The following is a 24686-nucleotide window of genomic DNA, read 5'->3' on the forward strand; positions in this document are numbered from 1 at the left end:
AGGAGTCATTCCAATCCCGGGAGCGGAAAGACTTACCTTAGGGGGAAAAAAGGACAGGTATACACTCGCACACACGCACATATCCATCCACACATACAGACACAAGCAGACATATTTAAAGACAAAGAGTTTGGGCAGAGATGTCAGTCGAGGCAGAAGTGTAAAGGCAAAGAAGTTGTTGAAAGACAGGTGAGGTATGAGTGGCGGCAACTTGAAATTAGCGGAGATTGAGGCCTGGCGGATGACGAGAAGAGAGGATATACTGAAGGGCAAGTTCCCATCTCCAGAGTTCGGATAGGTTGGTGTTGGTGGGAAGTATCCAGATAACCCGGACGGTGTAACACTGTGCCAAGATGTGCTGGCTGTGCACCAAGGCATGTTTGGCCACAGGGTGATCCTCATTACCAACAAACACTGTCTGCCTGTGTCCATTCATGCGAATGGACAGTTTGTTGCTGGTCATTCCCACATAGAATGCATCACAGTGTAGGCAGGTCAGTTGGTAAATCACGTGGGTGCTTTCACAGGAGGCTCTGCCTTTGATCGTGTACACCTTCCAGGTTACAGGACTGGAGTAGGTGGTGGTGGGATGGTGCATGGGACAGGTTTTACACCAGGGGCAGTTACAGGGATAGGAGCCAGAGAGTAGGGAAGGTGGTTTGGGGATTTCATAGGGATGAACTAAGAGGTTACGAAGGTTAGGTGGACGGCGGAAAGACACTCTTGGTGGAGTGGGGAGGATTTCATGAAGGATGGATCTCATTTCAGGGCAGGATTTGAGGAAGTCGTATCCCTGCTGGAGAGCCACATTCAGAGTCTGATCCAGTCCCAGAAAGTATCCCGTCACAAGTGGGGCACTTTTGGGGTTCTTCTGTCAGAGGTTCTGGGTTTGAGGGGATGAGGAAGTGGCTCTGGTTATTTGCTTCTGTACCAGGTTGGGAGGGTAGTTGCGGGATGCGAAAGCTGTTTTCAGGTTGTTGGTGTAATGGTTCAGGGATTCCGGACTGGAGCAGATTCGTTTGCCACAAAGACCTAGGCTGTAGGGAAGTGACCGTTTGATGTGGAATGGGTGGCAGCTGTCATAATGGAGGTACTGTTGCTTGTTGGTGGGTTTGATGTGGATGGACGTGTGAAGCTGGTCATTGGACAGATGGAGGTCAACGTCAAGGAAAGTGGCATGGGATTTGGAGTAGGACCAGGTGAATCTGATGGAACCAAAGGAGTTGAGGTTGGAGAGGAAATTCTGGAGTTGTTCTTCACTGTGAGTCCAGATCATGAAGATGTCATCAATAAATCTGTACCAAACTTTGGGTTGGCAGGCCTGGGTAACCAAGAAGGCTTCCTCTAAGCGACCCATGAATAGGTTGGCGTACGAGGGGGCCATCCTGGTACCCATGGCTGTTCCCTTTAATTGTTGGTATGTGTGGCCTTCGAAAGTGAAGATGTTGTGGGTCAGGATGAAGCTGGCTAAGGTAATGAGGAAAGAGGTTTTAGGTAGGGTGGCAGGTGATCAGCGTGAAAGGAAGTGCTCCATCGCAGCGAGGCCCTGGACGTGCGGAATATTTGTGTATAAGGAAGTGGCATCAATGGTTGCAAGAATGGTTTCCGGGGGTAACAGATTGGGTAAGGATTCCAGGCGTTCGAGAAAGTGGTTGGTGTCTTTGATGAAGGATGGGAGACTGCATGTAATGGGTTGAAGGTGTTGATCTATGTAGGCAGAGATACGTTCTGTGGGGGCTTGGTAACCAGCTACAATGGGGCGGCCGGGATGATTGGGTTTGTATATTTTAGGAAGAAGGTAGGGATGCGGGGTGTCGGTGGGGTCATGAGGTTGATGGATTCAGGTGAAAGGTTTTGTAGGGGGCCTAAGGTTCCGGGGATTCCTTGAAGCTCCGCCTGGACATCAGGAATTGGATTACCTTGGCAAACTTTGTATGTAGTGTTGTCTGAAAGCTGACGCAGTCCCTCAGCCACATACTCCCGACGATCAAGTACCACGGTCGTGGAACCCTTGTCCGCCGGAAGAATGACGATGGATCGGTCAGCCTTCAGATCATGGATAGTCTGGGCTTCAGCAGTGGTGATGTTGGGAGTAGGATTAAGGTTTTTCAAGAAGGATTGAGAGGCAAGGCTGGAAGTGAGAAATTCCTGGAAGGTTTGGAGAGGGTGATTTTGAGGAAGAGGAGGTGGGTCCCGCTGTGACGGAGGACAGAACTGTTCCAGGCAGGGTTCAATTTGTATAGTGTCTTGGGGAGTTGGATCATTAGGAGCAGGATTAGGATCATTTTTCTTCATGGCAAAGTGATATTTCCAGCAGAGAGTACGAGTGTAGGACAGTAAATCTTTGACAAGGGCTGTTTGGTTGAATCTGGGAGTAGGGCTGAAGGTGAGGCCTTTGGACAGGACAGAGGTTTCGGATTGGGAGAGAGGTTTGGAGGAAAGGTTAATTACTGAATTAGGGTGTTGTGACTTACCAAACGAAAGTGCTGGCATGTTGATAGACACACAAACATACACACAAAATTCAAGCTTTCGCAACCAAAGGTTGCTTCATCAGGAAAGAGGGAAGGAGAGAAGGAGAGGGAAAGACGAAAGGATGTGGGTTTTAAGGGAGAGGGTAAGGAGTCATTCCAATCCCGGGAGCGGAAAGACTTACCTTAGGGGGAAAAAAGGACCGGTATACACTCGCACACATATCCAGACACAAGCAGACATATTTAAAGATGTCTGCTTGTGTCTGTATATGTGTGGATGGATATGTGTGTGTGTGCGCGCGAGTGTATACCCGTCCTTTTTTCCCCCTAAGGTAAGTTTTCCGCTCCCGGGATTGGAATGACTCCTTACCCTCTCCCTTAAAACCCACATTCTTTCGTCTTGTCCCTCTCCTTCCCTCTTTCCTGATGAGGCAACAGTTTGTTGCGAAAGCTTGAATTTTGTGTGTATGTTCGTGTGTCTGTCGACCTGCCAGCACTTTCATTTGGTGAGTCACATCATCTTTGTTTTTAGATATATTTTTCCTACGTGGAATGTTTCCCTCTAATATATATATAATACTGGGAATCAAACAAACATACAAATAAATTGTAGAAACCCCAAAGCAGATGTTTATTTGGAAGCATGTAGGAAATAGTTAAGCAGTTGACACAGTTATCATGTCAACATTCTGAAGCTTTTGTTGTTAAATGAATGATGCAATTTCCTGTGAGGTTTGATAAGTGGATATCAATGTTGTCAGGAATTGAATGTAAAAAAAAAAAGTCTTATTCATGATTTTCAATTGTGGTGGCATTCACTTTAGAACTGAAGTAAACAGCAGCCCACACATTGTCTTCTTTATATGAACTGCATGAAACACCTTTTTCTATGCCCTGTCATTAAAAACCTGAGTACTTAATAACCCTCCTTAATCCTCAATGTTTGTTAGCCAACTGCTGGTGTGTCTTCCCCACCCTCACTATATTGCAAATTAATTATTGTAGAAATGGCAGATTAATCTGAGAACGGGAGGCCACAGCTGGTGGCACAATGGTGATAAAAATTGACATTAAAATGATAGAGTATTACACCACAAAGATTTTTGTTCAACAAATTTTATCAAAAAACATTTGATCCATTTTGTCATTAAACTCATTGTTTGTAAAGTGAATTACACCGCTGTCTATATAATTGCGCAGTATTTCAGCTTCACATCTGCCACTGTACCACTGCTCCAGCCAGAAGTTGCTCTTATTTTCTTGTTTTGTAAGAGGAGAAATAGGACGTGGACAGTAGTAGTGATGTATGTCTACTGGTGGCAGTGGTGGTTCTTTATCCATATTTTCACATACAAAACATTCAAATCCATCCACCATATTCGTTTTCTCAAAATCGCCATCGATACCCCATTCCCGCTCCGTCATTGCTTCTTGAAGTTTTTTGTTAGTAATTCTCTGTCCTTTAGGGCCTATTTTATGTTGGAGAAATTCTTCATACTTCTTTCTGTCTCTGTTTACTTCTTTCAAGTAATCCGCTAGTTCTTTTGGAGAACTGAAGTTTTCTACTAGTATGGCAGAATTGTTGTTTGGCAACCAATCCTGGAAAGAAGAGTTGTACAACAGTTTACTAGTATGTCATTAAGGATGTATACAATTTTGCATGAGAGGATATAAATATAGTTTGAGAGTTACTTAGAAAGTCTCACTATAAGTACAGCCACAAAATCATGATGATGCATGCCCAAAGTTGACACCCAACGAATTTGTGAAAGATATGTACATTACATCAACAGACAGTTATACAGGAAAACAAAAAATGGCACGTATTACTGACAAATTTTCTGGTTTTTCGTAAGTATGAATTTTATTTTTACCGGAGCACAAGAAAAGTAACATATATTGAAATTACGTACAGCCCAAAGTTCATTTCACTCAACTCAGCTGTATATTACAACAAGAACAACAACAACAACAAAAGTATTACTAGCTTCTCAAAGATTTACACATGTAACTACACAACAAATGAATTACATCAAAATAAATTTAACAACTTAACTGGCTTTGAGAATCACATGTTACTTCAGAACCTCATGTTTGCTACAATGGTATGCATGATTAGCCAGTTCTGTGCAGAAAGAGAGAGAGAGAAAGGATATATTTCACTGTTGTTAGTCTGCACTCTATCTTACCATATCCTAAAAGGTTTAGAAATGTGTGTCATCAACAAGATTAAGAATTAATCTAACAAAGCCAGCTCAGTATGCAGTAATATGTGAAATTCACATATCCCAAAAATAAATATTGTTTCTGGTTGCTACATGAAACATCATGTGTAAACTTCCTATGTGTCCAAATGGGCTACAGTGTAATGTCTTAACCGATACATATAAGTTACTCATTTATCGATTTCTTCAAAAAGTACTGCACCCAAGTTAATTCGGGTGCGTGTGTTGATTTTGTAAATTAGTGTTTCTGTACTTTATTCCAGCTTCAAGTGTCAAGTGGAATGTTGTTTGCATCAGTATCTTTACAATTTCACCTAGTATTGTTATCTGACAACTGACGAAGTTGCACTGGATGTCCTTCCATGATTTAGGCAGGAAACGCACTGTCAACAGTGGCCTTTGAGTCTTATGTACACATTCATTAAGTGGAAGGTGAAGAAAGGAGCTGCATTTTGATCAACTATCGCAGCTATGATGATTTAACAATTGCAAATTTCAGGGAAAGCCTACAGCAGTTAGACTGGGATGAGGTGTACCGTGAACCTGATGCCAATTTAAAATATAATTTACTTCATGACATTTTTGTAAATGCATTTGAAAACTGCTTCCCCAAGAAAATAGTTAAATATACTCGTAAGAAACCTTGTAACAAACCATGGCTTACTAAGGGTATAAAAATATCTTGTAACCGGAAAAGGGAAATGTATCTGACAGCAAGAAAGAGTAGTGACCCAGAAACTATCAAAAATTATAAAAACTACTGTGTTATATTAAGAAAAGTTATTAAAAAATCCAGGAGTATGTGTATCATGTCTGAAATCAGCAACTCTGATAATAAAATTAAAACAATTTGGAATATTATTAAAAGAGAAACAGGTCAACCAAGAGCAGAGGAAGACAGTATTACCATCAAATTGAATGAAAACTTTACGAACAAAAAGTCAAAAGTTGAAAATATTTTTAATAATCATTTTCTAAATGTTGTGGTTATAGTAGGATCCAGGTGTTCATTAGAAGATGCTAGGCTGTTAATGGAAGAGGCCATACCTATGCAATTTGATACAATTGAAATCTCACCCACTTCTCCCTCTGAAATTAGGAAAATAATAAACTTGCTTAAAAGCAAAAACTCACATGGAATTGATGGCATTTCCAGCAAAATACTAAAAGCTTGTTCTCAACAGATAAGTAAGATTCTCAGCCACCTGTGTAATAGCTCTCTGGAACAGGGCATTTTCCCTGATAGACTGAAATATGCTATTGTTATACCTTTGCATAAAAAGGGGGATCGATCTGATGTCAACAATTACCGTCCAATCTCCCTTCTAACAGCTTTATCCAAAATTTTTGAGAAAGTAATGTATTCAAGAGTAGCTTCACATATCTGTAAAAATGAAATACTAACAAAATGTCAGTTTGGTTTCCAGAAAGGTTTTTCAACAGAAAATGCCATATATGCTTTCACCAGTCAAATTTTGAATGATCTGAATAACCGAACACCTCCCATTGGGATTTTTTGTGATCTCTCAACGGCTTTTGATTGTGTAAATCATGAAATTCTGCTAGACAAGCTCAAGTATTGTGGCATGAGTGGGACAGTGCACAAATGGTTTAATTCGTACCTAACTGGAAGAGTGCAGAAAGTTGAAATAAGTAGTTCTCGTAACATGCAAAGATCAGCACATTCCTCAAACTGGGGAACTATCAAGAATGGGGTTCCACAAGGGTCAGTCTTGGGTCCTTTGTTGTTCTTATTATATATTAATGACTTGCCATTCTATATTCATGAAGAGGCAAAGTTAGTTCTCTTTGCTGATGATACAAGTATAGTAATCACACCTGAGAAACAAGAATTAACTGATGAAATTGTCAATACTGTCTTTCAGAAAATTACTAAGTGGTTCCTTGTAAACGGACTCTCACTGAATTTTGATAAGACACAGTACATACAGTTCCGTACAGTGAATGGTATGACACCATTAATAAATATAGACCTTAATCAGAAGCATATAGCTAAGGTAGAATATTCCAAATTTTTAGGTATGTCCATTGATGAGAGATTAAATTGGAAGAAACACATTGATGATCTGCTGAAACGTTTGAGTTCAGCTACTTATGCAATAAGGGTCATTGCAAATTTTGGTGATAAACATCTTAGTAAATTAGCTTACTACGCATATTTTCACTCATTGCTTTCATATGGCATCATATTTTGGGGTAATTCATCACTGAGGAATAAAGTATTTATTGCACAGAAGCGTGTAATCAGAATAATAGCTGGAGTGCACCCAAGATCATCCTGCAGACATTTATTTAAGGATCTAGGGATATTCACAGTAGCTTCTCAGTATATATACTCTCTTATGAAATTTGTTATTAACAACCAAACCCAATTCAAAAGTAATAGCAGTGTGCATAACTACAATACTAGGAGAAAGGACGATCTTCACTATTCAAGATTAAATCTAACTTTGGCACAGAAAGGGGTGAATTATACTGGCACTAAAGTCTTTGGTCACTTACCAAATAGTATCAAAAGTCTGACAGATAACCAACAAGTATTGAAGAAGAAATTAAAAGAATTTCTGAATGACAACTCCTTCTACTCCATAGAGGAATTTTTAGATATAAATTAAAAAAAAAAAAAAAAAGTAGTTATATTAACTTAAGTATGTTGTTAAATTAACCTAATTATGTCATGTATTGGAAAATTCGACTCGTTCCACATCATTACGAAATATCGTATTCATGATCCATGGAACTAGTATTAATCTAATCTAATCTAATCTGAAAGCATCAACAAAGACTGAAAATTTCAAGAATATCTGAGAAGCTAACAGGCACACAGTGGGAGGTGCAAGGTAGAGCACATCAGAGGATGTCAACATATCCAGGTCAAAAAAATAAAGAGAAGTGCAACATTAACATTTTTGTGTGTGTGTAATTGGGCAGCCTGTAATTTATGTAAGCCTGTAGGATTTTTGTATCTGGGATTTGTCTGTAATGTATGAGCAATCAGGCAGCCATAAGAGCAGATCAGACATGCCCTGCAAAGGCGACTATAATGAAATACAAAGAGAGTGTCATCCCTCCTGCATGTCATGACCACTTCAGTTATCAATACTGAACTTTGAAAATCCATACCTCCAACTAGGGTAGCTAACTGCCCATAAACAGCCACTGATGTTATCTTTACAGAAAGGTCTAAAGAACAACGATACATCACAAAACCAATAGCAATGGCGTCTCAGATAAGGACATGCAGTTTCTTTTGTTAAAAGTTAATACTGAATTGGATATAAAAACTATTAAATCTGAATTCATAAGGTAGTCAGTAAGTCAAAAGTTGATAATTTTGTGCTCATGGCATGAATGAAAAATACATTTTTGTTAATAAAGTGCCTACATTATTTGAATACTGTTTTCTCTCAAAACTAACCCAGATTGGTCTACAAAGAAGCCACAATTACTCAAGGAATAAAGATATCTTGTACACAAAAAAGAAGAGTAAATGATACATTGGTAACATGTTCAGTGTTGTAAAACTTTGTAACAAGCATTTCATAACTGTTACTGATACGATGGGGTTGTCAGGTTCAATAGATGCTTTTATGGAGAACCTCAGACCAGTCATTACACATAACTTATAATTTCAGCAATATGAATATGACCATTATCCCAGAAGAAGTAATAAACACCATAAAATCTTTAAAATAAAAAATCTAGTAGTTATGATAAAATTTCAACAAAGTTCATTAAAAAGTGTGCTTACAAGTCTAATAAAATATTAAACTATCTGTGTTACCAGTCATTGATCACTGAAACATTTCCTTGCTGAAGTTAAGCCTTTGTTTAAGAAAGAAGATACAGAAATGCCATCAAATTTCCATAGAATTTCACTTTTGCCAGCATTCTCAAAAATTTTAGAAACAGTAATAACAATTGACTGTAAATAATATATTGTTAAAGTCACATTTCAGATTTCTAATGGGTTCTGATATTAGAAGGCTAGTGAAAATGTACTTAATTCATTAGACAATAAATAGCAAGCTACTGGTGTATTTTATGATCAATCAAAGGCATCTGACTATGTAAATCACAATATACTTTTACATAAATTAGAACATTACGGTGTATCAGGAAATCCCACAAAATGATTCAAATTCTGTCAGAGATACAGGAAACAAAGGTTGTCATTCAGAAAGAGACATTTAAGCTCATTTAAGCTATCAGGCATCATCCAGCTGCAAACTACTTACATGTAGTACCCTACAAGGTTCCATCTTAGGGCTCTCACTTTTTCTTGTTTATATCAATGCTAATTACCAGACTCCAAGTTTGTTTTGTTTGCAAATAATTCAATCATTGCAATAAATAGCAAATCAAGTGTGATCTGAGACAGATCAGTTACGGTAATAAAATTTTCATGGTTCTTCACCAATTCTTTGTCACTAAAACTTGGGGGGGGGGGGGGGGGGGGGAGGGGGGACGACATGATGCAGTTCAAAACTTTAAGGAGGCTTCTCACCAGTACATGCCTAAAATATGGTGACAAACAGAAGAAGTGGACAGTGTTAAATTCTTGGGATTAGAGCTTGATGATAAATTCAACTGGAAGGAGCACACCACAGAACTGCTCAAGCATCCAAACAAATCTTTATTTGCAATATGAATGTAGTCAGACATAGGCAATATAAAAATGAAAAATCTGGCATACTGTGCTTACAGTTATTCTACAATCCCACATGGGACTATTTTTTGGGGTGACTTCTCAAGGCAAGCTAAAGTGTTCCAAGTCCAAAAATGTGAAGTAAGAGTTACCTGCGGTGTGAATTCCAGAACATCATATTGAGACTTCTTCAGGGAACTAGGGACAGTAACTATTGCTTCCCCAATATATTTATTCCCTAATGAATTTTTTGATTAAAATATATCTTTGTTTCAAACCAATCGCTCAGTATTAGAAATAATAATACAACAGTGGAAAATACAAGATGGAGTAATGACAACATTATGAAAATGACAGACTGCTACTCACCATGTAGAGGAGATGTTGAGTCACAGACAGGCACAACAAAAAGACTGCTGTACATGTGAACTTTCCACCAAAAGACCTTCCTCTGACACAAAAAACACACACTTTCACGTGAGCACATCTCACACACATGTCCACTGTCTCTGGCCACCAAGGATAGAGTGAGAGCAACTGTGCCTTAAGGGAGAAGCAGTCTAGGTGGTGAGGGTAAGGAGGAGACTGGGGTGAGGAGGGATAGGAGGATGCACTACTGCTTGTGGGAGCATACAGGGACGAGATGGAGAGAGGGTAAGGCAGCCAGGAGGACTGAGAGAAAGGGGTGTGGGTGAAGGGGAGGACAAAAGGAGAGAAATAGAGGAGGAAATAAAAGAGGTTAGAGGCTGAGTTGGTGGAATAGAAGGCTGTGTACCCTGATCCCAAACCCCTCACTTGGTTCAGACTCACTGATGACATCTTCGTGATCTTGACTGGGTGAGGACACCCTACCCACATCCCTCCAAAACCTCAACACCTGCTCCCCTATTTGCTTCACTCGAATCTCCTCAATCCAATAAGCCACCTCCCTTAATGTTGACATGCAACTCAAAGGTGGTTACATCAGGACCTCTGGCCATATCAAACTTACCAATCACCAGCAATACCTCCACTTTGACAGTTGTCACCCATTCCATACCACGAAGCTCCTTCCATACAGTGTAGCCACCTTTGGCAATCACAACTGTTGTGATGAGCAGTCCTCCTCCAAATATACCAAAGGTCTCACTCAGGTCTTCCAAAATTACCTTCCCAACCTCGTACGGAAACTGATCTCCCATACCTTGTATCTCCAGTCACATACCACCTCCCACAATCTGGTCACAAAGGAGCCCTTTCCTCATGACTCGGTACCACCACAGGCTGCAACTAAATGACATTCTTCACCAGGGCTTAGACTACCTGTTGTCATGTCCTGAAATGTGGAATATCCTACTTACTATCATTCCTGTCCCTCCCTTAGTAGTATTCCACTACCTGCCAAACCTACACAGTATTGTTGTCCATCCCTCCCAGCTCCCAACCTCTTGCTTCCTGGCTCCTATCCCTGTAATTGACTTAAATGCAAGACCTATCCCATACATTCTCCCACCACCACCTACTCCAGTATCGTCACAAGTAACTCCCATCCCATCAAAGGCAGGACAAGTGACAGCAATCATTTGAACTACAAACCAAGCTGCAACCACTGTGCTACGTTGTACGTGGGCATGACAACCAACAAGCTATCTATCTGCATGAATAGAGCGACAAACTGTGACCAAGAGACAGCTGGACCAGCCAGTTGCCCCACTTCAATGACTGATTCACAGCCTGTGCCATCTGGATCCTTCCTATCAACACCAGATATTCTGAACTGCAGAGGTGTGAACTCTTCCTGCAATATATTCTATGTTCCCATAATTCCCCTGGCCTCAACCTTTGCTATCATAGTCCCAGTCCTTCACCCACCTCTCTCTCTTCCTGCTCCCACTACACAGGCTTCTATTCGAACAATGCAACCACCAGCCTCTCTTGTTTTTTCCCTCCTCTACTTTTCTCCTTTTCTGCTCCCCTTACCCCTGTGAATCTCCCAAGTGCATCTAGCAACACTACCCTGTCATCACACACCTGCATGCTCCCACAAGCAGCACCACACCCTCCCCTCACCACCCCAGTCTGCTCCTTTCCCCCACCACCCAGATTGCTTCTGCCATCAGGCACAGTTGCTCGCAGTCTGGCCTCAGTAGCCAGAGACAGTGGTCGTTTACAAAGATGCTGTAACTTACCAAACAAAAGCGTTGGTATGTTGATCAACATACCAACGCTTTCGTTTGGTAGGTTACAGCATATTTATTTTTTAGATACATTTTTCCCACGTGGAATGTTTGCCTCTATTATATATATATGGCCCAAACTCTTTGCCTTTACATATGTCTGCTTGTGTCTCTGTGTGTGTGTGTGTGTGTGTGTGTGTGTGTGTGTGTGTGTGTGTCTCCTATGTTAGGAGGCGGCCTTTTGGCCAAAAGCTCACATACGTAGCAGTTTTTTTTGTTGTGCCCCTCTGTGAGTCAACATATCCTCTATATGGTATGGTGAGTAGCAATCTATCCTTTTCATAATATTGTACAAATAAGAACATTCTTCACAAAGATTTAAAGTCATCTACTTTGTTCCAAACAGGTGTCCGCTATTCAGGAACACACATTTTCAATAACTTGCCAACAACCATAAAAAGTTTCACTACCATTAAAGGTCACTTTAAGAGAAGTCTAAAGTATGTACTGGTAGCCAATTCCTCCTACTACACATGAATTTCCGTGTTGAACCAACTGATGGATATATATTAATAATAATATCAAATAACATATTAGTACACTCTGACTTCTAAACAAATTCAGTGCTGTAATGCGATCACTGTAAATGAAATCAAAATTATGAAGAATGTAGCAACCAGTCATGGAAACATAATTTATTTATCTTGTTGCAAATTGATTTCGACTGATATCAGTCATCATCGGCGCATTTTTCTAACCGATACATGCCATAAGTAGAAGTACTGACCTTGGCAGATTTCTTGATAGAATCTGAAATAGAAGTCAGATTTCTTTATAGAAATCTGCCAAGGACACTACTTCTACTTCTGGCATGTATCGGTAAGAGAAATGCACCGATCAGTCGAAATCGATTTGCAACAAAATAAATAAATTATGTTTCCGTGACTGGTTGCTACATTTTTCATAATTTTATATTTCACAGTTGCTGCACAGAAAGGGAGCCTTATGGAGCCCAACATTCACTGTAAATGATTTATTGTAAAATTATTTTCCAGTTTAGTATTTTTTATACTTTAAATGAAAATATTTTTAACATTTATTGATTCATTCCACATCTGTGATGATCTTTTTACTTGACGATCTGTGGAAGGTACATTAGCATATTTGTTTTTCATTCTAAATATTTATTGTCAACAAAATGGAAATGTATAGATAAAAAATCTACTCACCAAGCAACGACAGCAGAAAATGCACATGAAACAGTTTAACTTTCACAAGCTTTCTGAGCCAGTGGCTCCTTCTTGCAGAAGAGTTGAAGGGGAAGGAAGTGGAGTGAAGGGAAGGTAAAGGAAAGAACTGGAGAGGTGAGTTTTCTGAACTGTACCCCTTTCCCTAAAACTCTCCAGAAGGAGCCACTGGCTCCAAAAACTTGTAAAAGTTAAACCCTTTTGTATGCGTGTTCCCCTGCCGCCGTTGGTGAGTAGATTTTTTTATCTCTCCATTTATGTTATATTGTCAATAATTATTTTCATTGTCATAAATATTTATTGCATATTCTTGTTTTTTCTGACATGTTGTACATCCTGAGGAATCTCCTCACTATGGATCCATTGAAATGAAAAGGACATCTAATCTCATCCAATCCAATCTCCTGTTCTTTTTTAGGGATAATCTTCTGGAGCTATGTGTCTAGAGTCAATATATTATATGTTTTAACAATTTCCTCGTTTTGTAAACATTGAGAGGCTGTTGGGTGTTGAATTGTGTGGTACTGCTGAACCTTTGCAATAATGTGATTGAGCACCTGCTCTTCATCTGCAGGGGGTGGCAATTAGTGTCAGCATAAAACTGCAATACGGAGTTAATTGTCACGAAAAGCCAGAGAGCACAAGTGCTGAGTACTGGTCTGTAATTCCATTTCCTGATGAAAGTGCACTCTGTTCATGTTGATGTGACATGGACAGTGAAAACTGGCCACAGCATGGACCATAAAAGGGGAAGGCAGATAGTAATAGACTGATTACTTCCCTTGTATCTGCCGTTGGCACGATTTTGTCACTTCAAGTGCTATATTCAACACTATGCCAGGAACTTGACTGTGAACTGCAGAGTAATCATGTACATTTAGAAATGTCCCTGTTCATGAAATTATCAGCTGTGCTGATACGGACAGCCTCTTTGAAAAACCTGTCATAGAAAAAAGAACCAGTAGTGAGGGTGTTGACATTTTTGTAGCCCATCCCATGTTCTGTATTCATACAGTGCCTGGCTGTAGGCACCATAAATAATTTACTTGCAAAATGCTAATTGGGGCACCTAAGTGACAGATTGCTATTCAGACTGACAGGGACTCTGGAAGACGCTTTCACGATAGCCAGGTGAAAGCTGATTAATCGTGTACACTGCATTAAGTACTCAAAGTTACTGAAAAATTTGAACATGGTGGATCCATGATATAGGTTCAAGAGAAACAACATCTGCCAGTGTTTCACACTGCTACACGATGGAAGGGGAGGAATTTTTATTACCCACTTTGGCAGATGATGTGACTTGGACTCACATCTCTAAAGTAGCCAAAAGACAGTCAGTGGAAGCCTGCCATTCAGATTCATGAATAAATATTAAACTAAGAAGCGTGTCATCTGTATGAAGGACAGTGACTTGTCTTCTGAGATACAGACAGAACATCAATTGTCATTCTTATTTAAACTACCGTTTGATGTCATTCTTTTGTACAGCAATGCAAGAGAGATAAAATTTCCTAGAACATAGTACATAGAGTACCGATGGCAGCTTTAACCACATTTGTCATACGGCCAAAAGCTAACTTCAACGCCTTGAACTGTTAAAGGAGTCTCCAGGTACACAGTTTTTGGAATGATAATACAATGAAAACTGTGTCAGGAAGAGGTCATACCATGGGGACATGCATAGCCTAGTTAAACAATGGAAAAAAGTACAATAATAAATTACTTGGAGATAATGTGTATAAAATAAATAAAGACCATTTTTGTGGGCAGTCAGTATACAACAGATGAAAGTTATGAACATGATTTTTTGAGCTGTGCTTATAACATTCTTTTGTGATTTATCAGCTGCCTGATGCAAGTCTTCTGCTCTGATATCACTTGAGCAGTCTGCATGCAACAATAATATTTCAGTCATGAAAAATAAGGTTATCTGATGTAAGTAAAAGATGTTCCAAACTGACTAAGACCTTACTGACTTATAATTCAAAATAACCAAACTATTGTAAACATTTGAAGGTTAAAAAATAATGTGTACTTTTTTGATGATGTCAGAAATTTTGGGTAAGAAAAATATTTTTTGAGTATTATTAATCAACTCAACTTTGTATCTACTGGTGAAAATTTAGTGATTCAGAGCCTTGTTCCACAGTTTTACCTCTTCATTACATTAGCACTTTTTTTCTCATCTACTATGGAAGAAGGAATGAAGGGAATGTTTGCTTATAAATCTTCATTTTTGGACTGCAAAACATATTTACTGCCTAAAATACCATGCAAAAATTTTTATTAGCACAAATATTTCATACTATCTATCTTTATGTAGTTCTAAATATATGCTTTACAGATTTATAGCACAAGGTATGAGTCATTCAAACAGCATGATCAACAAGACTTAAAAATCTGTTGCTATATGCACCAGGATCAATCTTTTTCTCTTGAAGAAAAATGCATTTTGTAAACAGGGTGCCCCAGATTTTCCTGCTGAGAACATCATTGACATCCCAGAGAAGTTGAGTAAAGTGGAACAGTTTTGTGTGGTAATGGAGTAACTATTTTCAAGGAGAAGAGATAAGTGGCATTACTACTTCTTTTATTTTGTCCATCATTGGAGTTTGTAACTGCAAAAATCACAACATTTTTCCTACACCAGTGTTGTCTTAATACTGGAATACAGATCTTTGCCCTCGCCAAGTTTTTAAGGGCCTCATATATTGCTATTACATTTAATTATAATTACTTCACATGTGTCAATATCTTACCATTACAGAAGGTGATCCCATATACACAGGTACAGAGCCAACTATAAGCGTTCTCCACAACTTTTCTGTTATGTAATCTTCACAAACTGCATTTTCAAATGCTAAGGTAAATTTGTACTGAGCCAATATGTGAAAAAAATCTTCTGCATCCATCCCAGTGATAGGCTCTGAAAGACTGGTGAAACAATTTGTTACTTTCAGTAATACCATCTCCTGATATAAAAATGGCAAGAAACAGCAGGGAACAACATAATGATGCAAAAAAATCTTTTAAAAATTAGTGTCACTGAAATTTTAATTTTTTAAAGGGAGGTGAAGACTCTGTGTAAGCTTCAGATTTTTGTAAAATATAAATATACATGCAAGATTGATATCTGGTTGCTTCAAAGTGCAGTTCGTAAATGAACTTAATACAATTTTTTATTTAGAAAAATTCAAAATGAAGGTAACAGTATGTTACACAAGGATGTAACTGTTCTACTTTGCAACTCACGGATGAAATATGAGATGGGAAAAAGTGTTTGGTTCCCTTAGTTCTGAAACAACAAAAGGAAGCTTTCAGAATGGTTATCTGAGAATTGAGATGGTAACCACGAAGATTGAGAGTAAGGGAGCAGTAGTTGTAGGAAGGGACGGAGGGGGAGGGAGGGGGGGGGGGAGATAGTACAGAGTTAGACCACTCAGGAAACTGTGTGAAAAGTGGTATGGAAAGAGAGAACAATACCACATAAAATAAACTGAGCTGGGAAAACTAAGAAATAAAATTAGGGAAGGAGAGGAAGGGGATGCTTCCACAGAAAAAAAGTAGGGGACAAGAAAGGCTACAGAGACAAGTGGGGGGAGGGGGGGGGGATTGATAAAAAGTTGAATGGTCACAGTATGTGTGTGAACAAAAATTTCTCACTAACAAAATTCGGAAAAGAGAGTTCTTTTGAAAGATCCATGTTTAATGACTTGCAAAATTTGGGATGAGGCTACAGTTTAAAGTTTCATCAGAGATGGAGCACTAGATCATTTAGCTGCAGTAGAGGGAAAAAACTGACCACAACTTCGTTTCATAAGCACACTCGTCATTTGCCATGTCACACAGGGAAACCATGGCAGCTGGGGATCTGAGTTCTGCCTCTCCCAAACACGAGACCAGCAGCTGCTCAGTAGATGTGAGGCAATTGTTTAAGCTGACCACTATATGCTCAGCACTCAGTAGGCAGGCAATCAGTAAGTGTCCCTCCAACACCATCTGGATGGCTATATTATGTTAGTGATCTGCCCCCACACCTATATACAGGGTGTCCAGCGAAGTAATCCCCGATTTCAAAACTGGATATCATCATGTGCAATTACACTCATCCTCTGCAAGCAGTATTTGCAATCACATCACAATCTTTTTGAAATGTTCACCACTTGCAATATAGAGGTGGTGCAAACAAACAAGGAAATTTGCCATCACAGACTGTGGGGTTTCAACAGTAATCGATTCAAAAATGGCATAAGAAATAGGAATCAGGTTGGGTGAATATGGAGACAAATCCATCCCTGCAGCAGTAAATTTGTAATAATCAATCCTGCAATGCTAGTTGTATGGTTACAATTTTTTCCAAAATTTTAATGAAACATTCACTACTAACTGTCTGTCACACAGAAAAAGGGCCATAACCTCTCTGCTGCATACCACAGAGCAAACAGTAGCTTTGGAAGAATAAATTGACTTCGCTTCACACAGACAGTGATTTTCAGAACCCCAAAAACACTAGTTTTGTTTCTTTACGACTCCATTCACCTGAAAGCATGCTTCATCTGTGAACCAGATGCAGCCAACATAAAAGCTCTCATTATCAATTGCTGTGGGAATATGGATTGTTGCAAAGACAGCCTTCTGTCACACAGAAGTATGGCCTTGTGCTTTGGATTTTGCATGGAAATGTGTAGGCTCTGTCTCATCATTTTCTGCATGCTGGAATGCTTCAAACCAGTTCTGTGGCAATTCTTCACATGGATTTCATTGGATTTTGCTGAATAATTCCAGAACTCATGGTGACAGATCATCAGCTATGCTTTGTGTCTGTTGGAATTTGGAAAAGATCCTGCAAATATTTTTCATATGCTGTCCTTTTACAATATTAACTTGTGTTAGAAAACTGTGAATTGTTTCTGTATGGCCATGTTCTCACCTGTGGTATTCCAGTACCAGAACAGTGGAACTGATCGCTCTGAGCTGCAGTGCACTGTTTACAAATGCTATATACTTTGATTACATCACCATCTGCTAGCAACATTCCGAACTATTTCAAAACTTTTGTATAAATTTATTAGTATTGATCTTGGTTTTCGAGATATTTAATTTTGGAAACAGGGATTCTTTCACTGTACACCCTGTAGAAAACTGTGTAGTAGATGCCAAAAATTCTGTAAATGCCACCTTTCTTCTAATAGGATTGGATCTGCCAATGGAAGTACTTGAAAGGCAATAGTTGGGTAAGCACACTAGACAAGCCTTGGGGTATGAGAGTGGAAGTGGCATAGAGCTGAGCATGAATAATATACTGTCTGGGCTATTTTTGATCCTCTGTCTGGGATTACTACTCAATCAAAACAACTCAGATAAAACTGAAATGTCAGAATATCAAATGAATTTTAATACTGAGGCCTCTGTGTGATCTTACTAATTGTACATAGACAAAAATCTTTTTATATTATAAAATTGTATGAATGGATGTATGTATGAATGTTCCAAATCTTCTCCTACACCACACCAAACATGGTACACACATTACTTGCTACCTAGAAGGAAATACTGTGGTGTTAAGAACCAGCAGCCTACTATTCTGGTGGGGGTGATACCACGGAGAGCGAAGAGGTGGAGGAGTATGCAGGAAGTGGGCACGAGGGCGGTGTTGAGTGAGAGGGTCACATGGACAGGGAGAGGGGGGGGGGCAGCAGAGGAGTGGCAGATGGACTTGCAGGTGGGGGAGGGCGAATGGCATACGGACATGCAGGTGGGGGAGGGGGAGTGGTAGACGGACATGTGGGTGGGGGAGGGGGAGTGGCAGACGGGCACATGGGTGGGGGAGGGGGAGTGGCAGACGGGCATGTGGGTGGGGGAAGGCAGACGCACACATGGGTGGTGGTGGTGGTGGAATGACAGACGGACATATGGGTGGGTGTGGGGGAGGGGAATGGCAGATGGACAAAGGGGGGGGAGGGGTAGCGGCAACCAAAATTGATGGGGAGGGGGGGGGGGGGGGCGAGGAGAGGCAGACTGGCACGTGGGAGTCAGTGGAGGAGTGGCTGATGGCCCCAGGTAGGGTAGAAGCGGTGGACAGGCACAGGAGTGGAGGTGGGAGTGGCAAATGGGCACGGGGGTGGGGGGAAGAACAGTAGATGGGCACAGGTAGAGGGCTAGGTGGAGTAAATAGAATAATTAACAAAGGCTGAGGCCAGGAGGGTTATGAGAATGTGGAACATATTGCAGGGAGAGTTCCCACGTGCACAACTCAGAAATGCTGGTGTTAATGGGAAGGGTCCAGATGGTACAGTCTGTGAAGCAGTCACTGAAATGAAGACCATCATGTTGGGCAACATGCTCAGCAATGGGGTGCTCCAGTTGTTTCTTGGTCACAGTTAATTGGTGGCCATTCACATGGACAGACACTTGTTGGCTGTAAAGCCCATGTAGAACACAGCATAGTAGTTGCATCTGAACTTGTAGATCACACGACTAGTTTCATAGGTAGCCCTGCCTTTGATGAGATAGGTGATGCTGGTGACAGGACTGGAGTACGTAGTGGTCGGAAGAGGTATGGACATACAGATCTTGCATCTACGTTTATTATAGGGAATGAGCCATGAGGCAAGGGGTTGAGAGGAGTGATTGTATTGGGATGGACAAGGATACTGTGTATTTTCGGTGGGTGGCAGATTTCCACAGTTGGAGGGGAGGGAAGAATAGTGGGTAGGGCATTCCTGATTTCAGGCCGTGACAAGAGGTAGTCAGAACCCTGACAGAGAATGTGATTCAGTTTCTCCAGTCCTGAGTAGTACTGAGTCACAAGGGGAATGCTCCTGTGTGGTCAGATAGTGGGACTTTGGGAGGTAACTGGAGATATGAAGCATGGGACATCTACATCTACATCTACATCTATACTCCGCGAGCCACCTTACGGTGTGTGGCGGAGGGTACTTATTGTACCACTATCTGATCCCCCCTCCAGTGACAAGCAGTCCCTCTCAAAACATACCAATATTCTCAATGAGGCCTTCAGAGACCATACTTACTCCCCCAACCTTGTACACAAACAGATCTCCCATGGCTTTTCTCTCCAATCATCCGCCCCTTCCCTCAGACCCAGTGACTGGCCACAGAGACACAATCTCCTCGTGACTCAGTACCATCTAGGACTGCACAATCTGAACCACATTCTCCACCAGGGTTTCAACCATCTCTCATCCTGCCCCGAAATGAGGAATGTCCTACCCACTATCCTTCCCACCCCTCCCATAGTCGTATTCTGCCACTCACTGAACCTATGCAATATCTTCGTCCATCCCTACAGAACCCTTGCTCCCAACCCCTTGCCTCACGGCTCATATCCCTGTAATAGACCTGTCCCATACATCTTCTACCACCACCACCACCATCACCACCTACTCCAGTCCAGTCACTAGCATCACCTATCTTATCAAAGGCAGGGCTACCTGTGAAACCAGTCATGTTGTCTACAAGCTAAGCTGTAACCACTGTGCTGCATTCTGCGTGAGCATGACAACCAACAAGCTGTCTGTCCACATGAATGGCGACTGAAAAACTGCAGCAAGAAAGAGCTGGACCACCCCATTGCTGAGCATGCATTCCCACACAATGTTCTTTATTTTAATGACTGCTTCACAGCCTGTGCCATATGGATCCTTCCCAGCAGCACCAACTTTTCTGAGCTGCCTACGCAGGAAATCTCCGTGCAATACGTCGCACATTCCCGTAACCCTCTTGGCCTCAACCTTCATTAGTCATTGTCTGTACCCGACTAGCACTACGCCTCCATCCACCTTGTCCCCATATGCTCCCACACTTTACCACCTCCCTCTTACCCTGCTATCCCTCCCCCTGCCCCCCAGCCTCCTCCTTAAACCCCACCAACCAGTTGCTACTCCCATGATGCGCTGCTGCTCCCAGTCTGGCCTCAGCAGCCAGAGACTGTGATCGTGATTCATGATTTTGTGTGCGTGTGTGATGAAGGCCTTGTTGTCTGAAAGCTCATTTGCTGACAGTCTTTTTGTTACGCCTATCTGCGACTTAGCATCTCTGCTATACTGTGAGTACCAACTATCCTTTTCACAAATTTCATTCAGTATTCACTCCAAACTAGATAATGATATGAAGCAATGTACAATCATATGTTTGTCAAAACAGATATATTAATGATTTTTTACAATAGACACATCTGTCGCACACTTCACAGTGGTCATCAAAATACAGTAAAACATATTCCATTAATCTGTTACGAAGCATGTATTCTTTTACGAAAGAAAGTACTTACTATTCTGGCAGCTTTTTGTTCTGTAAGCAGGCACCATACGAATCTACTTTAATGTATTTCATCAGTTCTGCAACATATGTGTCACGTTCAAGTGGTGTGCTGCAGTCTGAATGGACATACACAACTGGGGCGAGATTATCTAGTAGCACATCTTTGAGTTCTACAGGCAAGTAGTATTTTGTACCTGTAAAGAGAAAAAAAACTGTAGAAGAAACTTGAAACCCAATTCTACTGCTGAACAAAATGGTGATTACTGCTAAACAAAATCAAAAGTTTAAATGATTAATTTTTAACAATATAGTTGGTGGTAATGTGCTAGACTATGGATTCAGAGGCCTTGGGTTCAATCCCCAGTTGGCACTAGGATTTGTCTCTTGTCACTTTTTTTTTTTTTTTTTTTTTTTTTTTTCACCTCTGGAAATGTTTGTTGATGTGAAAAATGCTGAGCAGCACCATGGTTCGTGGTCCACATTCAGTTGTAGGTCCCACTATAACTGGCTGGGTAAGTAAGTTCAAAATTTGGAGGAAGACAACAGCATGCCACTTTTAACAGCACCTTCTTTTTCTTTTTTTTTTTCTTTTTTTTAGTGGAGGTGATATTCCATCAGACAAAACCCACTGTTTAAAGACTATAGTATTTGTGCTCAGTTTTCAGTTCCACATTATAGTTAGTGTACATAAATTTTATTTTATGAACTTAAACATTATTACAAGTGCTCATTATTAAAATTAATAAAAAAGTAACTAACTCCAGAGGACCATGTGACAGTGACTGGCCACTGTATCATCTTATATCATATGGCATCATGTGGTTGTGGTACTGAGGGCCATGGGGCCAGCATACTGTTGTCTCGGCCATTACCGGTTATCCAAGCCTTGAGCTTACTTCTCATTCAGCTAGCTCCTCACTCAGTTGGAATCACAAGGCAGAGTGAACAGCGTTAGATTCCTCTCACCAAGGAATCATCCCTGACAGTACCAGGAATTGAACCTGGGTCCTTAGCATGGCAGTCAGCCATACCAACCACTCAGTTACAGAGAGGTGGCATATAATCCTACAACCACCAAGCATGGACAAAAATTGCTTGTACATTTTTCTTTTAATAAATTTCATTTGGTAACATCGAATGCAAGTTTTACAGTGCCTTGTTGAAAATCTAATTGTTGAGTTTCATTTTCATTGTTGATTACTAACCATTATTATTAGCAGTTTGTCACAGTAGGGCAAACACCTTTCTTGTGAAATAGATTTTCTAAAATGAGTTTTAGAGGCTTGAGGAACGCAGAAATTCTTGCTGCACTTTTAGTACATGATGAATTATCAGATTTTGGCGATTTTGAGTTAGATCACACAAGTAGAAGAAAATTCAAATGGCGAAGCGGAGGACAGTGAAGAAACAAACAGTGCAGGTAACGCTTCACACAAATATGTTTCCATTTCTGGTAGAGTGTACCTTCCAAAAGCTCCAAGGCATTGTAAAAGGGATTCTGCCGACATAGATCGTGAACATCAGGGAATAACTACTGCTGGGAAAGTAATAAGTGTATGTGAGTCATCCAAGAAGTTTTTAACTACCGTTATAGTACAGAGAATTGTTGACCATACAAATGAAGAAGCTGAAAGAAAAAAACATCTCCTGCTAGCATTTCTGAAATATATGCTTTGATGGGAATTTTATTCTAATGGGCATTTAAACGAACACCAATATTTTGTTATCTGATTTATGGTCAAATTTATTGGGAAGAGCAATTTATAAGAACTGAGTAAAACATGAGCATATCAGCTACTGAAAATTCTTTGCTTTTATGACACAGGCACCAGGGCACAAAACATGCAAGGACAAATTTGCACCACTGCGTGAAGCATTTGAAGAATTAAATGGAATATTCCAAGGTACTTCAGAAATGAACGTCACAATACAATTGATGAAATGCTACGTCTTTTCAGAGGGGGTTTTGTCCTTAAAAGTTTTCCTCAAAGACAGATCTGGAAAATATGGTATACTTGTTAGAATTATTAGTAGTGCAAGTGAACAATATAAAATAAAAATGGAAGCGTATGCTGGAAAAGACAGTAGAGCTACCTGTGAACAAGGCCCTCTTGATATTGTGAAGAGGCTGGTGGAACCAATAAAGAATAAAGGGTACAATATCAAAACTGACTGTTTCTACACTCCTGTAGAATTGGCAGACATTCTGTATGAAGATTATAATCTTACACTGGTTGGGACACTCAAATCCAACAGAAAACATATACCACAAGAACTTAAGATGGCAGCTGGCAGAGAGCTGTACTACTACAAATTTGGATTCACAGATACAACTACTAAGAAACCTCCAGTAACATCTTGTTGACATTGCCAACACAACATCATGATGCAGGAGCAGAAGTTGATGTACCAAAAAGAAAACCCTGAATAAACCTATACCATAATTCCACTAAGGGAGGAGCAGATGTCATAGATCAAATGGCTAGGGCATACTCTACAAGAAGGGGTACGAGAAGACAGCCACTGTCAATGTTCTACAGCCTACTTGATATAGCTTCAGTTAACTCACACACACTGTTCAAGAAAAATGCACCTAAGCGGAACAAATGGATATTGAACACCAGAGAACTATCTCCCTGAATTAAGCCTTGAACTTTTGAAACAATATATAGAAGAGCAATCCAAGGACTTTAAAGGACTCCAGTTGCCTATTATTTGTGCAATTGGAGACGTCCTTGGAAATAAACTAAAAGTAACCAAAATTGCTGCAAATGAGGAACCAACTAGGAAAGCAAGATGCTACACATGTCTGAAGAATGCAAGTAACCACGGAGCCAGAGAAAACATCACGAAAACCAAGTTAACATGTGGAAGCTGTGGTCCCCATCTGTGTAAGAGTCATTCAGAATCAACCATTTTGTGTGCAGGAGGTAAATGTCATCTGTAAATGACAGCATTCTCTCCAAGTGAAGAATGTTTTCAATGTACCATAACCTTACAAGTGTTTTTATTTCTGTTTTTGAAACTTTCCATCAAGGAGAAAACTGTATTATTCAGTTATCAGATCATAGAAACTTTGGACAGTCTGTGTACTCAAGTACAGACTTTATGTCTCTATTGAGGGTTGAATAACACTTAGGCTTTTTTTTATTATTATTTGTATGAACTAGTTTCAGCTTATTAGGTCATCTTCAGATAACTACTGGCTATTGTTTACATGGAGCTTGTGTTCTTACAAACCAAACATTCTGGACTAAGATACAACACACTTACATACGATCTTTAGTAGTGGAATTGTCTTTGGAACTGTCAAATGGGTCTTTTGACTTTTTGTTCTGTAAAACAGCTCTTTAACATAATAAATCACATTTTATGGTTTGTCAGTACCGTGAATGACAACAATCTGGTGGGATTACAAGAGGGTCATGACTGATGCTGGGCTATTTTCTGGACACTGACTTGGACTCTGTTATTCCCTACTGTCAACATTTGTCTTGCACATGGACAGACACATTTTCTTAACATGGACCTGTCTCTCTTCTCCATTTGACTGCATGTTGCACCTACTGTCAGAGCACTAACAATATGTGCATACAACAAAGGAGTGGTTTGTATAACAGTGCTTCCCA

The 24686-nt window shown here is 40.2% G+C and overlaps 1 protein-coding gene across 1 annotated transcript in view; it reads right to left on the reverse strand.

Moving 5' to 3' along the window:
* Nucleotides 1-3574: 3574 nt before the first annotated feature.
* The window catches only part of LOC126419437 (alpha-(1,3)-fucosyltransferase 10-like), a 57759-nt gene continuing 36647 nt past the window's right edge, over nucleotides 3575-24686 (reverse strand). Inside the window, exons 5-7 of the mRNA XM_050086628.1 lie at nucleotides 21068-21251; nucleotides 15534-15708; nucleotides 3575-4073 (exon numbers count right to left, since the gene is read on the reverse strand). Of these exons, the coding sequence (XP_049942585.1) occupies nucleotides 3582-4073; nucleotides 15534-15708; nucleotides 21068-21251 (851 nt within the window). The 3' untranslated portion in view covers nucleotides 3575-3581. The remainder of the gene's footprint in view (nucleotides 4074-15533; nucleotides 15709-21067; nucleotides 21252-24686) is intronic.

Source organism: Schistocerca serialis, chromosome 1, assembly GCF_023864345.2.
Source record: "Schistocerca serialis cubense isolate TAMUIC-IGC-003099 chromosome 1, iqSchSeri2.2, whole genome shotgun sequence".
In the NCBI taxonomy this organism is placed as follows: domain Eukaryota; kingdom Metazoa; phylum Arthropoda; class Insecta; order Orthoptera; family Acrididae; genus Schistocerca; species Schistocerca serialis.